The sequence below is a fragment of the Pygocentrus nattereri genome, chromosome 23 (genome assembly GCF_015220715.1).
Source record: "Pygocentrus nattereri isolate fPygNat1 chromosome 23, fPygNat1.pri, whole genome shotgun sequence".
Classification (NCBI taxonomy): Eukaryota; Metazoa; Chordata; class Actinopteri; order Characiformes; family Serrasalmidae; genus Pygocentrus; species Pygocentrus nattereri.
Genome location: NC_051233.1, coordinates 25,029,239 through 25,048,251, shown reverse-complemented (window position 1 = coordinate 25,048,251; position 19,013 = coordinate 25,029,239). Strand labels below are relative to the sequence as shown.

The 19,013-nt window shown below is 38.7% G+C and overlaps 1 protein-coding gene across 4 annotated transcripts in view; it reads left to right on the top strand.

Moving 5' to 3' along the window:
- gtf2ird1 (GTF2I repeat domain containing 1) overlaps positions 1-19,013 on the top strand; it is a 32,751-nt gene that overhangs the window by 11,744 nt on the left and 1,994 nt on the right. For 2 of the 4 annotated variants that reach the window (XM_037533539.1, XM_037533540.1), the window contains exons 5-27: positions 234-417; positions 1,984-2,282; positions 3,277-3,372; positions 4,083-4,166; positions 5,890-6,073; positions 7,459-7,484; positions 8,378-8,501; positions 8,813-8,856; positions 9,024-9,104; positions 10,493-10,579; positions 12,595-12,648; positions 12,731-12,796; positions 13,167-13,350; positions 13,488-13,552; positions 13,688-13,756; positions 13,864-14,131; positions 14,620-14,648; positions 14,742-14,789; positions 14,934-15,011; positions 16,136-16,328; positions 16,704-16,741; positions 16,841-16,956; positions 18,543-19,013. The exon at positions 18,543-19,013 is cut by the window's right edge and continues 1,994 nt beyond it. In XM_037533539.1, the coding sequence (XP_037389436.1) occupies positions 234-417; positions 1,984-2,282; positions 3,277-3,372; positions 4,083-4,166; positions 5,890-6,073; positions 7,459-7,484; positions 8,378-8,501; positions 8,813-8,856; positions 9,024-9,104; positions 10,493-10,579; positions 12,595-12,648; positions 12,731-12,796; positions 13,167-13,350; positions 13,488-13,552; positions 13,688-13,756; positions 13,864-14,131; positions 14,620-14,648; positions 14,742-14,789; positions 14,934-15,011; positions 16,136-16,328; positions 16,704-16,741; positions 16,841-16,956; positions 18,543-18,611 (2,486 nt within the window). In that variant the 3' untranslated portion in view covers positions 18,612-19,013. The remainder of the gene's footprint in view (positions 1-233; positions 418-1,983; positions 2,283-3,276; positions 3,373-4,082; positions 4,167-5,889; positions 6,074-7,458; positions 7,485-8,377; positions 8,502-8,812; positions 8,857-9,023; positions 9,105-10,492; positions 10,580-12,594; positions 12,649-12,730; positions 12,797-13,166; positions 13,351-13,487; positions 13,553-13,687; positions 13,757-13,863; positions 14,132-14,619; positions 14,649-14,741; positions 14,790-14,933; positions 15,012-16,135; positions 16,329-16,703; positions 16,742-16,840; positions 16,957-18,542) is intronic. The other 2 variants (XM_037533541.1, XM_037533542.1) reach the window with 2 other exon arrangements.

Sequence of the window (19,013 nt, the reverse complement as noted above, 5' to 3'; positions counted from 1 at the left end):
TTTTGCCCATCCTCAAGAAAATACTAAAAAATTAGTTTTAAATATCTCCACCCTGGAGAGCGTTTAAAAAAAAAACTGTTTTCAGTGACGCAATATGTCGTTTCTGTGATGTCAACCATTATGACTGTTTATGCAAACTGGTCTTTGATAATTAACTAACATCCTAATTTGTTGTTAATTATATTGAACTGTAACATTTTCAAATTAAGTGTAATTTGTTTTTTGTTTTTCAGGTGAGGCTGTAGGGAAGAGCAGCCTGGTCCCTGTGCCTTATGAGTGGATTCAGAAGGAGCCTAGTGCTGTGGTCGTCCAAGGCCTGCCTGACGGCGTGACCCTGAGAAAGCCAGCAGAGTATGACACCAAGACCTTAATGAAGATCCTGGAGCAGAGCAACCGCATTCGCTTCATTGTCAAACGGTGAGTAACAGACAGGTGTGGTTTTTTTTTTTGTTTTGTTTGGTTTGTTTTGTTTTTTGTCAAAGTGAAAATAAGTAATACATCCTCCACAGAGGGCAAATTGTGGTGCACAATTTCTGTTTGCTTTAAAAAATAAAAGGTAAAATGTAAAATTATTGCCCAGCTGCATTTTATGTTTATTTTTTTTACAATACGATTAATTCAACAAATGAACAGTAATTGTGCATTTTTATATGCAAAAGTGTGTCCTCTCTAGAGGAGGTTTTAACTAAAGCCCTATTCGAGCTGGATTAGTTTTCCCAGCAGAGGTGCTATAATGTGAATGAACCCAACAAGATGTGTGATTTAAACCCGTACAAATCCGCCATGTCCACAGTTTTTACAAGTCTGCTAAGTAATAATTCCAGAGCAAATTACTTTCCATAAATTCCTGATCTTGGAGCTCCCTCAATAATAGTAGTTCTGCTTGAATTGATAATAAAATAACAAAACTTAGTACTAGAAAACGTTACCTTCATTTTATTCTATTTTTTTGTGACCTGAAGACAAGGCGACAGCTAAATGGGGCTTGATTTGTCCCGATTTCTTTATTCTCAAGTTAATTTCAAGGCTACTGAAATCCACAAAATTTTGGAGATGTTTGAATTACAAGGAGAAGGAAAATTAAATATCTCGGAAGTGCTTCTCACAAGGCAAGTCGTTTCCTTTCTTGTTCAGCGGCACTTGGAAGTTTCACGTTTACGCCACTTCGACCAGTCATGAAAAGCTTTAAGTACATTTGTGTTGCAATTAGGTGTACATTCCTTCTCATCACTATGGTGTGCAGGTTCACTTTGAATTGCTGTTGATAACAGGTATCACCCCACACTGAACTGAGAGGTGAAGTCTGCTCCCTCGTTCAGTGTTGCGTATTGGGTTTTTATGCCCACATATTTGCCATTAAGCCACACAACGTGTTATTGTTTGGAGGTGTGATACTGAGGTAAACATCTGCGTTATGATGTTTCGGTCTGGACCATTTGGGGTCATTTGGGGAAATTGCACAGATCCTTTATCCTGTACAAATTGGCCAGTCAAGTCATGCACAAATTACATTACCTGACCTCTTCTGGTAAAACTAATCCAGCCTCAAAAGGGCTTAATTTTGACCAAGCAAATCAACAGAATATAATCTGAACAGGGGTGCCTAAACTTTTGCAGTTGTAGTTTTTTTGGGGAACAAACTTATATTTGGTATTTTTCTGTAAATTCTAGAGCACGTTTTATTTTGCGTTAGAAAAATATTAAACAAAATGTGAAATGTGCCATAACTTTAGCCCTGCTTACATTACAATTAATATGTTAAATTTAGCAAATAGATAATAACTCTGTATTAAAATGTGTATTTGTGTGTGTGTGTGTGTGTGTGTGTGTGTGTGTGTGTGTGGCTAACTCCTACTTTCTTCTGAAGTAACTTTCATATTCTTTTGCAACTTTTTTTTGACACAATGGCTTAATTTTACCCTTAAAGCAAACGTTAAGGATACATATTGTTACTAACTCATATAACTCTGCTCTCAAATCCAGACCACCAGATGAGCCCTTGCGTGATGGCAAATCCTGTCCGGAAACTAATCACCACTCCTCCTCGGCCTCCAAGGGCGCCAGCAACCACGCCCCCGTCAAACCCCCTGCACAGGAAGTGCCTGCCAGCAGCTCCATGCTGTCCAGCTTCCTGTATGGCATGCCCATGTCCTCCCAGCCCCACCCGGACAGTAAGCTGGAGTTGAAGTCCTCGGCCCTGCATGGCCTGGGCAAGGAGCGACAGGCCATGTGGGCATCGGGTGATGAAAAGGTGTCTGCGGCCAAAGATGGGCCTGACAGCGGTGAGAGGTTTTCCTCTTTCAATGGCAGGAAAATGCAGTCGATCAGTCAAAAGTAGCGTCCAAGGTTTACTTCCTTGTTTTTTAATGGAGTAAAGGGTTTAATGTACCTGACAAGTAATACAAACTTTATGCACAATTGTGTTATCATAATGCTTAAATCATTACACATTTATCTGGAACTGCATCAATTAAACTTGCAAAAGTCAGAGACTGCTCTTGTACTGCCATGAGGTAGAAGTTATATATTTTTCAGTGTCAGGAAAAAGAAGAATAAGTGTGGACACAAAAATTTCAGAATAAAATAGCATTTATGTGTCCATCTTTTCCCTTTATTAAAGCTTCCATTTTTCAGGAGACTAGCTTTGAGATTTTCAAAGAAATCTGCAGGGATATTTTTCCACACCTCCAAAGTTATAGAAGTCATAGAAGTTGGTTACATTTTCTGTTTCTCCTGGTCTGAGTAACCCCATATAATGATGTTGAAGTCTGGGGTGGTCAGTCTGTTGTTCTGAGAACAGCAGCAGCTTCTTTGTCTGATTTGCAGAATTTCTGTTTATCTGATGGGGACAGTTTTAGTGGTCTACCAGGCCTTTTATGGTTGTTAGGAGTCCCATTTTCTATATATATTTTAAATTTATTTGTTTGTTATTTTCCTGTGAAAAGTCGTCTCATGCCATAAAAGGAAATGAAGTAAGGGGTCTGGAGTAGAATGGACATTCAGGCTTCAGCATTCAGTGTGCTACTACAAGTTTTAGCTGTGTGATGTAATTTTTGTTCATTTTTGATTTCTATCATTTTTATAGATGTATAGATATTATATGACGTGTCAAAACATGTCATATCTGATCAACTGTTTTCAGGATGAGGGACATTTTATCTGCTTTTTGTCTGATTTTTTTTTTTTTTCTTCTTCATGTTAACAGATGAAGAACATACATTTGTGTATCTTAGCATTAGGTCTGTCATCTGAGTTTGTCATCCTGTTCTGTTGTAGGTGAGAGGATAGCATTGGCAGGAGAACTCGGCCAGAGCCCTCCCAGCATCCACGTCTCCAAGCGACTTCTGTTTTCCATAGTCCATGAAAAATCAGGTGCGTGGCAGACTGCAAACACATACACTGAAGCCTTATTTCCCTGCTTAATTTTAGATGGCTATTTTAAGGTCCCAAGTCTGCACTAAAATCAGAACAGAATACGACATGATGTTTGTGTCAGTCCTAGATGAACAGTATTTGCATAGTTTTTGCTTTCCTAATGTGTTGGTTGTTGGAACAGTTCTGGAGATAACTTCTTTAAATGTAAAGCTGCCATCATCTGCCTCACAGTAACAATGAAATTTATCAGTTATGAATCACTCGCTAAAAAAATGACACACCTACAGAGAAATGACCATCTGGGTTATGTTGGTTACCATAGCTATCAGTTTAGGAAATGTAGCTCAGCCGTTGTAGCCGTGACTGGTGGAGAATGATGAGGGAAAAAAAGGGTCATTGTGCCAAAGACGCTGAGTGGGTGGGTGGAGGCAGACTAAAGCTGGGAGTTCAGCCAGGACACCCGGGCCTTCGGCTTCTGTTCCCCTCAAAAAAGCGACAGGAGCCCCTCAGACACTGCCGGGAGTCAGGACCTGTGTTAATTGTCTTCTCTGACTAACACAAACAAACCCAGAAGACAAAACAAACCACAGTTGCTCACTGTAGTGCTGTACTGCAAATACTGCTTATATACTTGCATGTTTCTGTGCAGTGTTATGCTGTTGGAAACTGTACCCTTCTGAAATTCTTCTGTTCCTTCTCCTGTGCAGAAAAATGGGACGCGTTCATCAGGGAAACAGAGGACATCAACACACTTCGAGAATGCGTACAGATCCTCTTTAACAGCCGCTATGGTGAGCCAGTTTCAGAGAGCTAACCACTGTACAAACCACTATACTCACATAAACCCAAACCACAACCACTTTCTCTGTGTCTGTTAGTATCCGTGCTTTTTGTGTTTTTTCGCCTTGAAACAGCTGTTTTAGCCTTAGACATTACTGCCGTTTAGGTACGCTTATTAAATACTGAAATTTCTCTGAATTGTTTTTTATTTCTACAGATTCAGTTACTGAGATAAAAGCAATGTAATTTAGAGTAGTAATAGTAATTAGTAGTAATAGTCGTAATCAGCAATAAGTAGTTAGTAGTAATAGTAATTCAATAGTAATAGTAAAATAGCTGTGTAAGGACCATTCTGCCGAAATGGTTCAAATGGTTTAACCCCCAGTTTAAAAAAAACAAAAAACAAAAACAGACCTTGTTCAGATCTTAGATATCTATAAGGACAAAGGTATGATATATTTAAACCTAAGGCATTCATTGAAATGTTAAATATATACAAAATCATAATTTATAGGATACTTTCATTTAGGAGGTGGCTGTCCCAAACACTAACCCTTAAGTTTCAATGTTGTTTTTTGATCGTTTTAATTTCCTTTAAAGTAAAGCTGAAACGTTTAGGTTTGTTTATTAATTCATTATGCCGCCCCATGTTCATGTTAGCCTGTTGCATGTCACTAGCAGTGGCTGAGCCTTACGTTGGCCACACCCATGCATTTTAGAGTAGGAAGTGAGGCTTGACCCTCATGATGAGGAGTTAGATCCTGTTGTTTTGAAGTAAATGTGTCCCAAAGACTGAAAATCAGTGTGGAACTTTTAAGAATTGTCACCACTGAACACATCTTTTGTTTGCAATTCAGTAATTTGTTCTGTTTTATTGAAAAATATTCTGATTTATGTGCGTACAACTGTTTAAAGCTGTGTCTGCGTCTCACGTACTGGCTAGTGTTTGTAGTCATGCTCAAAATGAGCTGAAATTGTCACTGCTGAAACATTTGGTAAAGTTTTGGTAGTGTTATGCTTGTTAGTGGCAAAACAGAATGTTCAGTCATTTAATTAAATAAACGTAATTAGCCCCTTAAATGGCCAAAGTGGTATTACTCACTTTTATAATCTAAGAACAGCTCAGACAGTTTGCCCTGAAGTCCCTGTAGTTACTGAATAATAAGCCTTAGTATGCAGTAAGCCTAGGATTTTAATGGGTTTAATGGGTCACTCAAAGAAAAATGAGATTAGTAAAAAATCCAAGTCAGTTAAAAGTCTGGCTTATTCTGTAGAATGATCTACATCCAGAAATCATCCTGATGCTTGCCTTATAGTTATTTTTTTATTTTTTTTTTATTTGAGCTCAATTATTTAATTACTAATTAGTTATATAGTCTGTTACAAAATTAAGTACGTTAACACTCAATTTACATTCTGAAGCAAAACTTCTGCACCTTTGTATTTATTTCAGTGTCAAACATGACACCTTATCTAAAATATATCCTTTCATTCTGAAAGCAAGACTTATATTAGACAATAAGATTTCATCATATTAAAAAATAATAAATGGTAAAAAAAATATATAATTTTGTATATAATCTGAAATGACATCATGCTTTTTTGTTGCTGGAAGCTTCTAAAGATTAAAGTACAGTAGTGGTTGCAGTAGTAGCTGCTGTTTGGGTTTGCATTTATTCAGTGAAAATTGAATCAAAGTAACTAAATGTAATAGCTATATTTTCATCTCATCAGCCGAAGCTCTGGGCTTGGATCATATGGTTCCTGTGCCATACCGTAAGATTGCCTGTGACCCTGAAGCGGTGGAGATCATTGGAATTCCAGACAAGATTCCCTTCAAGAGGCCGTGCACCTATGGAGTGCCTAAACTCAAACGGATCTTGGAGGAGAGGCACAGTGTTCGCTTTGTAGTCAAAAGGTAAGGCACTCCATCTAGGTTTCCCCTGAAAAACGGATTCTTTTTAAGTGGCCACAGGTAAAAGAGCACATCTGGAGGACTTTGCATAATGTGTTGTGAGAGAGTTGAAGGCTTGGAGTGACCACGTTTTGTTAAAATGCCAATTTGGAATTCATTATAATGTCAAGTGCTGCACTGAAGTTGCACTATTCAGAATGCAGAGAAAATACAGCTGTTAAGAGAGCATTTCACAAAGCAACTTAAAGTAATCTAGATATTCTTATTCTGCATTATTTTAACTACACTTTAGGGAACGTCTGTGAAATTCTGTAATTGTATTGGACTACATCAGTGTGTTTTCTGAAAGGACTGGCCCTTGAAATAGATTGATACGGTCCATTATGTTTAAAATGTATCCTTAAATCCAATTCACATGTCGTGTTACTTCAACTGAATATTTACAGTCGACAGCTATATTTACTTTACCAGACACTTATGTTGTGAAAAGCTAAGATGCGCTGCATGCAAGATTAATCAAATGAAAACCTGATTCAGCAGAAACACCACAGTAATTTAGCTCTGACTAACTTCACTCCGGTCCTAATCTAGACTGATAGTTACATCTAATGTTTCACGATAAAGAGTACCATATAAATCTACTCTTAAACGTAAGCGTACTTGATTTAGTTGAACACTAAAATGTTTTTAAACACTGTCATTTATGCTATTATTGTTGCAAAAACAACAACAACAACAACAACAATAATAATTGTAACAATATTTTTTGTGGTGACAGACAAATCACTACTGAACGATGATTAAGTGCTTAAATGAGTGTAAATATGTGTAGTTAAAATAAAAATTTGGAAGAAAACTTTTTCCCCTGCATCTTTTTAACTGCAAATGAATACGGAAATGTTATGTATCAGCATCAGCAGCAGGTTGAATGCATGTGAATGCGTGCCATTTCAGGATAAATTTGTTTTGGAACATTCTGCTGATGCCGGGCCAATACCGATATTTAGTATTGGAGCAGTGCCATCTCTAGCGATCACTTTCCAGTTGACGTTTGCTGTCATTTCATTTAGCAGTCAGTGACTGAACATGAACATTCAGCCATTTGTAGTGACCACACTGAATTTTCAAATTCGTCCTGTGAAGAAAGCACCGAGACTCTTTGTGCCATCTGGCAGACCACCGTTGGCCGTCCAAGGCGCTGCGCCCCGCTGGGTGTGGTAACCGCTGCCATCCACGAGCCAGCGTGCGCCCGACGATTTGGCTTAATGAGGAAATCTCCCGCTGCTAGTCACCAGCCTTGTGCATGCAGATTAAGCAGTTCAATATGTTTAGGCACAAACCCGCTTCTAGGCCATGTTTATTTACAGACGTTTCCGTTCTTTTTTCAGAATGTTTGATGAGCGGATCTTCACAGGTGAGTGGGACTTTACTCAGTCTCTTCTCACACAGGGAGTCTTGTTTGTTATGATAAGATTTTGACTGTCTTGTTGCTCAGTGTTTTCCAGCTCCTGTCCTGAAGTGTCCCTCGTGCACTGCATAGCTTGATTTGGTTCAGAACAAGAAAGAGTGGATAATTGTTCTGTGTTCAGAACAATTGCAGGTTAAAGTGGCCTAAATGTACCCCAATCCATTTGTGAATTAAAGATGTAGAAATGTATCAGTATATTGTCGTACATAGATCTTAATGTGGTGATCATGCTACATCGATTTTGTGACCTTTATTTTTCATTAAGCAATTGGCATGTAAATCCAAAGAACTATACATACAAAGATTTACCTATGATATATTTACAGATAATAGTAAACGCAAAAGTAAATATGTCCCAAAGTCTGAAAAGCAGTGTGTAACTTTTAAGTAAACTTTTTATGAAATTTTTAATGAAAGATATTTTGATTTTATGTGTGTACAGCTGTTCAAAGCTGTGTTAGCTAGTCATGTACAGGCTAGTGTTCTTGTGTTCTGCTCAAAATTAGCAAAAATGGTCATTACAGAATCATTCACTACTAAAACATTTGCTTTAAAGTTATTTAAAAGTCCGTAATGGGGTTTAACCTCTGATTTAGAAGCTGTTAGGTAGAATGATCCATATACAGCTTTAATCAGCTGAATTTGCAATCTATCAACAGAACACAAACACAGAACTATGCACTGCAGGGTGCTCCAGGATTGGAGTTTGGAGACACTACTGTAACTAGCTGATAATGAGTATTGGAGCTTAAATGGCGTGTGAGCACCCTTTAAAATTATGACGTTGAACTGTCACAAACGGCTAAATTCTGCTTTTCATTTCTCTCATCCTTTTTCAGCTGCAGGAAAGGTTGCTAAGGAGGAGGGCAAGCAAGATGGTTTGTCCCTCGAAGAAGGCTTCCCAGAAGGCCTCAGGGTGCCGAGCTCAGCACTGGAACTAGTCAGCAACACCCACAGCAGCAGGTACGCATCCGTCCCTGCCGGCATCGAGAGTGGCAGCCAGGCTAATTGGTTTTAAACATGCCCCAGTTTGTGTGCTCAGCCAAAGTAAACAGCCGATTGTGGATGCATGTATGAGAAACTCCAGTCCAGTGGTACTATGTGGTCTAATTGGATTTACAGAGGCTGAAACCTTTCACTAATGCTAACCGCTTTAGCAAATCTCTTAGTAATATTTTCCTGTCAGTCCGGGTTAGCAGTATTTACTCAGCCCTTAGCCCAAATTGCTCATGCTCATCTTCTTTGTTTTGTTTGGATGTCTCTCCGTCTCTAAGATCCACCAGCTCCTGTGTTAGTCCCTTGGCAGAGTGTGAAGCAGGTGAGGCTCTATTATCGTGTGCTTTGGTAATCTATAATAATTTAATAATATCCGCTGTAAGTAATGGCTCACAGTATTTTATACCTTGTCTTTTTCCATTTTGAGTAATGGAACTTTTTGCTTTGCGAAAAAAACAAAATATGCAGTATTTATTTATTTTTTTTCAGGGCCTTCGGGAGACTGTGTACCTTTGAAAAAGATCAAAACAGAACCACCAGACGGTGAAATTATTCAGGTGACTGTGCCAGGTATGTGCTTCTTTTTCCCCGATGCTGTGTAATACCATATAGTAGCAGATGTGACATCCTGGTTAAATAAGTCAGTGAGCAAGATCAGGGTAGGTCCATCTTGTTTTTCTGCTATGCATAGCTTGCACATGTGGCGTTTCAATTAACTTTGCCTCTCTCTTGTTTTGTCTAGATTTTTCTATATCAAACATTATTGTTTGAACTGATGCAGAAACATGCATTCAGAAGATTAGTGACCCGAAACTGTAGATGTTGATAGTGTCAGTGATGGCTCAAACAGATACCATAGTCAAATGTAGTGTTTAGCCCTGCAACTATTTCTGTACTGCTTAAATGGAAGTACAGTGAATTACACGCTATACTGGATAAAAATCCACCCTTTGTTTCTTACATTTACAATCAAACTGGCCAGTTTGTAAGTCTAATATGCTGTGGGTCTGAAAGGATGTGTAGCTGGGTAGAAGCTGTTAATAAGGAAAGGAATTAAAGAAAAAAGAGATTAAAAAAAATAAAAAAAGAACATTTGCAAACCAAACAGAGAAGCTGCTGGCGTCCTTAAAGCAATGGACTGACCATCCCAGAGTCCAGACTTCAACATCACTGAAAGAATTATATTTAGTTGTTGAGCCTTTTGTGTCATTTTCTGTTAAATGTTTTCAGCTTTTTTTTTCTGACACTGAAAAATAAATGACTTGGACTTAATGTACTGAAAATCATTTTAAATAGAAATGAAATAAATGAAGGGTGAACTCTGACTTGTTCATAGTACTGTAGTGATATAGTTCATTTCCCAGTCTGTATGTTGCTCCTGTCAGAACAAAACCTTGTATCTTCAAAAAGGTAACTACAGGATTAAGAAAAACCTTCTTGACTTTTAATGGATGTTAATGGAGAAATACTTTTTCTGTTGGTCCAGTCATCACAAATTTGGACACAACATAAAGAGCAACTGGCTTTTTCTAACTTATGTAAAAAAATTAAAAATGGAGATACAAAAACAGAGATACAAGGTTTTGTCCCGACAGCGACGATATGCACCTCAGACTTTTCCTATTTGTTTCAGTGTCAAACGTAACAGAAAAAGGGCAAAGTGTAAATGATTTTACCTTCTGCAAAACAAAAGTGTATGCACAACAGTAACTTTGAAACAAATCCAAACCATCTTCTACATATAAACACAAATATGATGAAGTTTAGAATCTGCACTTTCTACAGAATTTACGGCAATGTAAATATGAAACATTATAGAGTTATTAAACTTTTACTAACTGCAACTTCTGGTGGTAAATCCGTCTCTCTCTCTCTCTCTCTCTCTCTCTCTCTCTCTCTCTCTCTCTCTCTCTCTCTCTCTCTCTCTCTCTCTCTCTCTCTCTCTCTCTCTCATGCAGAGTCAACTGCATCCTCGGAGGAGCCAAGTGAGCCTCAGGCTGACCTAGTGACCCCTGACCTCCGCCGCCCCCTGGAGCCCCTAGCAGGTAACTGCAGCCTTGCCTTCTCTCACCAGGAGCTTGGACGCAGCACCCTCTGGCTTTGGAACTCTCCTGCCATCAGTTAGGGAAGTAGAAGACCCCAAATGAAGCAGGATATGTGTGAAACCTTTCCTAGATGATCACCTCCTAACTTTCTATCCAGTTACTAGTACCACATTCCTTTCTATCCTGTCTAGCCCGTGTCAGCCCTCAACCAGGTTTTTCACTCACTGATTCATGACAAACAAAGAACTCATTAGGTAGTTATTGCTTAAAGGGGAATTCTGCTGATTTTTCTGGATTTTTGCATAATTACATCATTAAATTGTAAACAAAGTCATTTAGAGTGGTTTGATATGAAATGCTACATTCAAGAGTCAGGATTGTTCACAGCGGTGGTGAGAGCAACCAGACGTCGGAACAGTTCACAGAATGTTATTACTCAAAATGATTATGAATATGTTGCTTGGCTCTGTAAGGCAAAATAGCATCCAAAGAGAATTCCTGTTTAGATTTATGACTATTTTACTATTATCAACATTACATATAAGAACTCAGAGGACTTGTGCTGGTTTACTGGTCATTTTTTCTGGTATAAAAATGGCTGGATTTGTAAAGAAATCCAGTTGGGTTGTAATTGCAATGCACAATCAATGTCAAACCACTCTGAATGACAGTGCTTCAGATCTGATGTGATTATGCAGGAAACATCAGTGGAATTGTATATATGTTTACTTGATGTTTACTTGTATGGTGGGTATTATATGGTGGATATTTAGTTGTGGTGAAAATCTCTCGTCTCTATTATGAAGAAAGGATTCAGTGCATCATTAACACTCAAATTTGACCTCAATTCAGTTATTCAGTTATTCAGTTTGATTCAGTTATTCTGGTATGGTTAAAATATTTTTTACAGTATACTATATGTTACTGGAGACATTATTTAAGCAGCAGTGTAATACAGGCAATTACAAACCAATACACCAAGCTTTATTTTCATTGCTCACTCGGTAGCTAGTTCTTTCCATCACTTGCTGTGCATGCTTGCTAGCTGTTATAAATTAGTTATATACATTTTAAAATTGATGCACTTGGATCAGTACCTTCATTTTTACACTCCTAATATTAACTACTGCAATGAATATACTGAGGGGAAGGCCTGGTAAAAGCCATTACCTGCCCACTCTGAAAAGGCAACATCCAGAAACCTAGTGAAAGGAAAATTGGTAATTAAAATTGATATATTTATTTGTGGTCCTGTTTTTTGTAGAAACAGAAAATGTTTAGACTTTGAAATGTTTTAGTCTAAGATAACCACTTAATGTTAGTGTCTTAAAACAATAACCGCATGTCTCAGAATAATAAATCTGCTGAATGACTTGCCTTTTCAAACTGTCATGCTCTGATGTTAGACTGTGTAGAATGTTTGTTGGACGTCTACCATAATTACAAAAGCAGCTTGAGCAAAATGAGAATCCCAGTATCAAACCCAACTGCCGAACAAATATCAGTCCCAACCATGGTCCGGTACTCTAGTCAACTGTCTCTCCTTGTGTGCTCTTTTGTTCTGAAATGTAGATTCCCAATCCAACAACCCAAACCCAACAGTAGAACTTTCCTACCTTAGCTGCCCACTCCTAGTCCCAATACACAGAACTGGAATGCGAGTTAATAAGACTACTTAACTTATACTGTGCATCCAAAAATATTTTTCGATTGCCTTATAGCAAAATCTATGGTTATAAAAACATATTTTGAGTGCAGTGTCACAACATCTGTAGTTGAAGTGTTCATATTAACTCGCATATTAACGGAATTCATTTGATTAATTTGATTCAATATGTTATTTTGAAGTCTGCTTTACACACATGGTCATTGGAGTAAACAACAGGTGAGTGGATCAAATCAAAAGCTAAAGTCTGTTAGAGTGTTGAGAATAGAACTGAATTAGTTGTAGTCATCCACATACCGAATGCTTTTACTTTCCATTTTGCCTAACTAATGTATTTTTTGTCTTTTAGCTGAAGCACTGGCACAGAAGTCTACACCCCAGGGGCTCAAGAGAGTTGTTGAAGGTAAGCCACATTTTGTAAAGTCCACTTAGACCCTTTTCAAATAATGCTGTCAGTCTGTGTGATTGTCTGTGCTTTCTTCTAGAAGACATCGGAGAGATGATTCTTCAGCTGCGAAAGCAAGTAGAGAGTCTTTTCAGCACAAAATATGGTAAGAAACCCATGAACCATGGTGCTTAACGCCATGGGTTAATGACTTGTTTTATTTCTGCCAAAAAATAGGAAAATGTGGCCTAATGTAAGGTGCATTTGGAGCACGAGAAGTGTGACTGCCCCCTGGCTGAACCATGGTGAACTTCACATTGATTTGACTATAGAAATTTTAAAATACCATTTGAGAAAAAAAATCAGGAATTTGGTTGGAACTAAACCCACATTACGTGCTAACATAAAACAGCAAATTTATATGATATTAATAATTGTTCTAATCAATTAGTACTATGTTTTATACTATTGAGAAATCAGTTTACAGTATTATATTTTGTAATCATCTCCAAAATCCTTATTATCCTCCTCCCTAGCTGAGGCTCTTGGCCTGCCCGAACCAGTTAAGGTGCCCTACTCCAAGTTCCAGATGTATCCAGAGGATCTATACATTACAGGACTGCCAGAAGGAATTACATTTCGGAGACCAAATTGCTTTGGAGCTGCCAAACTGCGGAAGATACTTGGTGCCAGTAGCCAGATCCAGTTTATCATTAAAAGGTAGGTCAGAAAGCTGCTGAAAATGAATCAACTTGCTGCATTTATTCACAATTATTCACAGTAAACAACCGTAGTGCAATGCAGCTTTAATCAAATAGAGAAAATTCTGATTTCTTTGGGGTTTTTTTGTATTCCAGGCCAGAGTTGTTAACAGAAACGCAACTTAAGCATGAGCTCCCCCCTCAACCAGCTTGTGACCCAGGTAAACATAGTACAGAATCATACTTGCTGCCTGTCTGGACACAGATCATGCTCAAAGCAGTCTTAGCTGTTTTTGTTTTGCGGCCACCAAGACAGATGGCTGAGCATTGATCTTTTTTTTTTCTCTAAATTTCAGTAGAGTCTGACCCCAAAGACAACCTGGTCGAAGACCCCGGGCCTGCGTCCAAAAGGCCTGCATTCTCCGGTAGTAAATGGATTATGGAACTAAATGTTTTTATACTACAGAAGTAGGACTGTGTGATATGGACAGAATACTAGTATTGACATTATATCATGTTGTCTTGTTCACAGATAGCTTAGAAGCTAAACTTTCCCGTATCGATTTGGCGAACACCCTGAGGGAGCAGGTCCAGGATCTGTTCAACAGAAAGTATGGTGAGGCACTTGGCATTAAGTATCCAGTGCAAGTGCCTTACAAGAGGATCAAGAGCAACCCTGGCTCTGTGATAATCGAGGGCTTACCCCCTGGCATCCCCTTCAGGAAGCCCTGCACCTTTGGCTCGCAGAACCTAGAGAGGATACTGGCAGTGGCTGATAAAATCTCCTTCACCATTACGAGGTAAAGCACTGAGTGCATCTTTTCACTGAATGATGCAAAGCAACTTTTCACAAATACCTGATACAGCTATTGGGAATCCCCACATGGCAATAAAGCAAAAAATACCGATGTAAATGCTAATAAATACAGGTGTGGTGACTTGCTATCTAGCAGTAATGTTAGTTGTCTGGCTCCCTATAGCCTGCCTTCAAGTATCTGCACCAAAGCCATTGTAGTTTTTCAAATGTTCCTCCTATCTTCATGACATGTTATCAGAAATAGGTGTTCTAAATTAAACGTGTTAAAAAAATTTAAATTGTTGGAAAATGTCACTTTCAGGAGTGTCAGCAGGCAAGTAAGCGTGTTTATAATAGTTAGATTTTTCAGTTTGGCTAGAGTGCCCCTTTAACTGCTGTCAGTCTATATTAGACACTGTTTATGAGAAGTGTGTTAATTGCATATTGATAACACATCATCAAAATAGCTTTAATGTCTTTTTGTCTTTACAGGCCTTTCCAAGGACTTATACCCAAACCAGGTACTTACCCTGTGATCTCTGTTCATCTTGTACTGAAGCAGCTCACTTTAGAATCCATTGAATAATACTATCTAAATGTCCTCTCTTTTCTAGCACCACGGAGAATCACCTTACTAAAAAAGGCATATGCCTCAATAAGTGGTGAGAATATTTTTCCCTGCTAGTTAGTTCTATACTCATCTTGTGGACAGAGTATCTACATTATGAACAAAACTAAGACCCATGTTTGTAAGGTATAATGTGAAAGGTAGATGTGAAATTGTGCGGATGGTTCTGTTCCACCAGATGATGAAGAGGTCAGTCGTATGGGGGAAAAGGTCATCTTGCGTGAACAAGTAAAAGAGCTGTTCAACAAGAAATACGGTCAGTAGTGATGCCACTTTTCTACTGCAACTGCATTTACAGTCGTATATGAAAGTTGACACTTGGTCAGATGATGTTTTGTTGATTTTTCTAAGAAAATAATTTAATGCATCCTCCACGGAGAACACACTTATGCCCGTTTTAATGCACAATATCTGTTGATGTGCTGTAGTTAGCCTCTGCAAAAGTTAAGGCACATTTTTGTTTTTTCTTATCAATGTGTTAAACTGAGCAAATGTATAAAATTTGTACATGAAAATTTGCAGAAAATTGCCACTTAGATTAATTTACTTAGAAAATACTCCCTTTTCACATTTCCACATTTTTTTCTGCTGGATGTAATTGTTGCCTAAGAACCTCTGTGAACCTCTGTGAACCTCTGCTACAGCTGCTATTAGGGAAAAAGTTTTCATTTTCTCCCTCAAACGCCGTCCGTATCTGAGAGAGTGAGTGCTTGGAGAGGAGTAGATGTTTATTCACTGCAGCTGGTGGTTGTGTAAAACGTCTACAGTGGCGCTACGGACCATGACGACCTGGCACACCCCACTGCTGACATGTGTTGTGTGTTTAGCTTTTTGCCAGCTAGTTAATTGTTAGCAAGCTGTTTCAACATCTTCAGCTACCATGGCTTCTCTAACGGTTTGGTTCTAGTTATTTTCACCTAGCCATTGACTTATCACTCTGTGGACGTTAGCTGACGTTATTGTACACTAAGAGCTCTGAATTAATTTTTCCACTATGCATTTATAGCCTTTATTTAGTTTGGACTCTCACATTGCTGCATGTTAGGTTCTCAAACCATTCTGGACACATCCTCCAATTCAAATCTTGGCAGCTATGACAAAAATAAAGTGACATAGCTTTCTTTGGTGAGCTGAAGTGATATGAATGCCTATATTTATAAGGTTAATAACTGTCCGTAAGGCATTAGCCGAACTTTGTTTTACTCAGTGTTTACGCACTTCCATTTCTTGTGAAAAGCGCCTATCAACAAAACAGATTGATGTCAGCAAACTTCCAAAAGAAATTGTGATGAATATTGTGTTATGAAAATGCCTCTAAGTACCATAATATTTTTTATATACTGCACAATCTTATTTTGTTCTTCAACATCTTATATTTAGGGGAGGCCCTCGGCCTGGATCGATCCGTTGTGGTTCCATACAAGTTGATCCGGGCCAGTCCGGACTCATTGGAGGTTTGTGGACTTCCAGATGATATTCCGTTCAGGAACCCCAACACTTACGACATAGTTCGATTAGAGAAGATCCTTCAGGCTCGAGATGACATCACCATCAACATCAAAACCCCTTTACAGTAAGTGTAATTTTAGTAAGGTAATTTTGATCATTTTTGGGGGACAGCTAGTGTTGGATAATATATCCTCTATATTGGTTTTGGTGTCGTGCAGTTATATTGATTTTTAGTTTTAGTGTTATTGATGGATAAAAAATACATTACCTCATATCATAAGTATTTTAACCGTTACTGCACTAACTGTTCATTATTAACCTGATTAAACAGATGAGAGCTACTGTTCACAACTACTGTCGACTCTACACAACACATTGCTTGGTGAAAATGGACCAGGGATCTTGTTTTATGTCTAAATTGGAATGTGTATTATAATGAAGTATATTCATGATATGTTTGATACAGTGTGTTTTAATAGTTATTCTTGTTCCTGTTTAGGCCTTTTGTACAGCTTTGTCCTCAGACTTGTAACACAGGTAGGTTCCCGTAACTTCCTTTTGATTAATATTGAAACTACGAACAGGGAAATCAATTCTGTCTATGTTAAACCATTTTGTTGTGCTCTTTGCTTGCAGAAGGGAAGGAAGTTTCAGTTAATCGACGCAAACGCAAGCGGGTTCTGGAGAGCAGTCGAGCAGCCATTCCCTCAGGAGCTGACCCCGCCGCTTCGGCCAACCAGATTCCAGTAATGGTATGGACATGAATCAGTCCTAATATGGTGAAAAAACACAGGCTTGTATCACAAAGCGCAGTCAAAACATGAAGCATAAGATGAGTCATACCGTGATAACTCATGCTAAATTATTCTGAAGGCAAATGGCATTAAAGCTACGGAGAGTGAAAAAATGTAAGTCTTGCTGATGTCCACCAGCTACTGCAGTTTCTACACTGATTGACTCTGTATGCCAGCTGGGAGCACATCTACTTGATTGGAGAGGTCACCAACTTTCTGCAGTCAATCACTACAGACCTCCAAACTTCATGTGGCTTTCAGATTAGCTCAAGAACAGCGTAGAGAGCTTCATGGAATGGATTTGCATGTCCGAGCAGATGCATCCAAGACTTACGTCACCAAGTGCAATACAAAGCATCGAGTGCAGTGCTGAAAAGAGCAGTGGAGATGTGTTCTCTGGACTGACGAATCGCGCTTCTCCATCTGGCAATCCGATGGATGATTCTGGGTTTGGTTGTTGCTAGGAGAACTGTACTTGTCTGACTACAAGTGTAAAGTTTGGTGGAGGGGGGATTATGGCGGGGGTTGTTTTTCAGGAGTTGGGCTCGACCCCTTAGTTCCAGTGAAAGGAACTCTTTATGCTTCAGCAGACCAAGAGATTTTGGACAATTTCATGCTCCCAATTTTGTGGGAACAGTTTGGGGACGGCCCATTCCTGTTCCAACATGACTGCACACCAGTGCACACAGCAAGGTCCATAAATACATGGATGAGCGAGTTTGGTGTGAAAGAACTTTACTGGCCTGCAGAGGGTCCTGACCTCAACCCGATAGAACACCTTTGGGATGAATTAGAGCTGAGACTGCGAGCCAGGCCTTCTCGTCCAACATCAGTGTCTGACCTCACAAATGCGCTTCTGGAAGAATGGTCAAAAATTCCCATTAACACTCCTAACTTGTGGAAATAAGAGTTGTTATAGCTGCAAATTGTGCACCGACATCATATTAAACCCTATGGATTAAGAATGGGATGTCACTCAAGTTCATGTGCGTGTGAAGGTAGACGACCGAATACTTTTGGCAGTATAGTGTATTTCTCATTTTATGATATGTTGTAAGTGTGTTGTAAGAACATCTGACTTATTTCTAGACTTTTTTCTTGTTTTAAGTCATTTTATCTAGTAAAATGACTTACCCTGTTGGCAGATAAATACTTTTCCAAGCATTATTTTTTAAAATAAAATGATCTGCATTACATCCTGAAACTACAGCTGGGATAGGCTTCCAGAAGGATAAGCGGCTTAGAAAATGTGTGTGTGTGTGTGTGTGTGTGTGTGTGTGTGTGTGTGTGTGTGTACATCCTGAAACAAGCAAAAATATATGCCAACAGAATAAGACCGTTTGACTTCATAAAGTGATTCAAAACAAGTAACACACAGAAAATAGAATAGAAATAGAATAATTTTACTGTTACATAATGACAAATAGTAAATAGATTTTGGCTGTTCTTATTTTGCAAGATGCACAGTATGCATTTCTAATTCAGGGTCTGAGATTGCACAAAGGATGCTAATTTGAGGTCTTCTGTTTTGCCTTTTCTTGCAGCAATGGCCCATGTACATGGTGGACTACAGTGGAGTGAATGTCCAAGTTCCAGGGAAGGTCAAATACTAATGGACCACCTGATGCCCCCATCTGAAGGAAGAGTGAGGGGATGTGTTCAGACAGACATCCGTTTTAAAATCAGCTTTTTTTGGAGTGCTGTGGCTGATATCGTGGTATAGCGAGAGACTTGCGTAGATGCTGGCAATCACAAACTCCTCGAGCGCGATGCTGAACAGAACGTTTCTCGTCACGGTTTCAGGACGCCAAGTGCCGAAAATGTGAATTTGCTCGGCACTAACTCAGATCGTTACTTCCCCGTTTGTCAGTGCTTTATTTTTAAGGTTGTAAAAGGAGTATTTTCTTTTTTAATTTCTGGTAATGTGTTACTTTGCATTATGCGCAGGTAGTCAAAAAAATTGCTCAGATGTTTGTTTTTTTTATCACTTATAAGCACCAACAAATTTCAGTCAC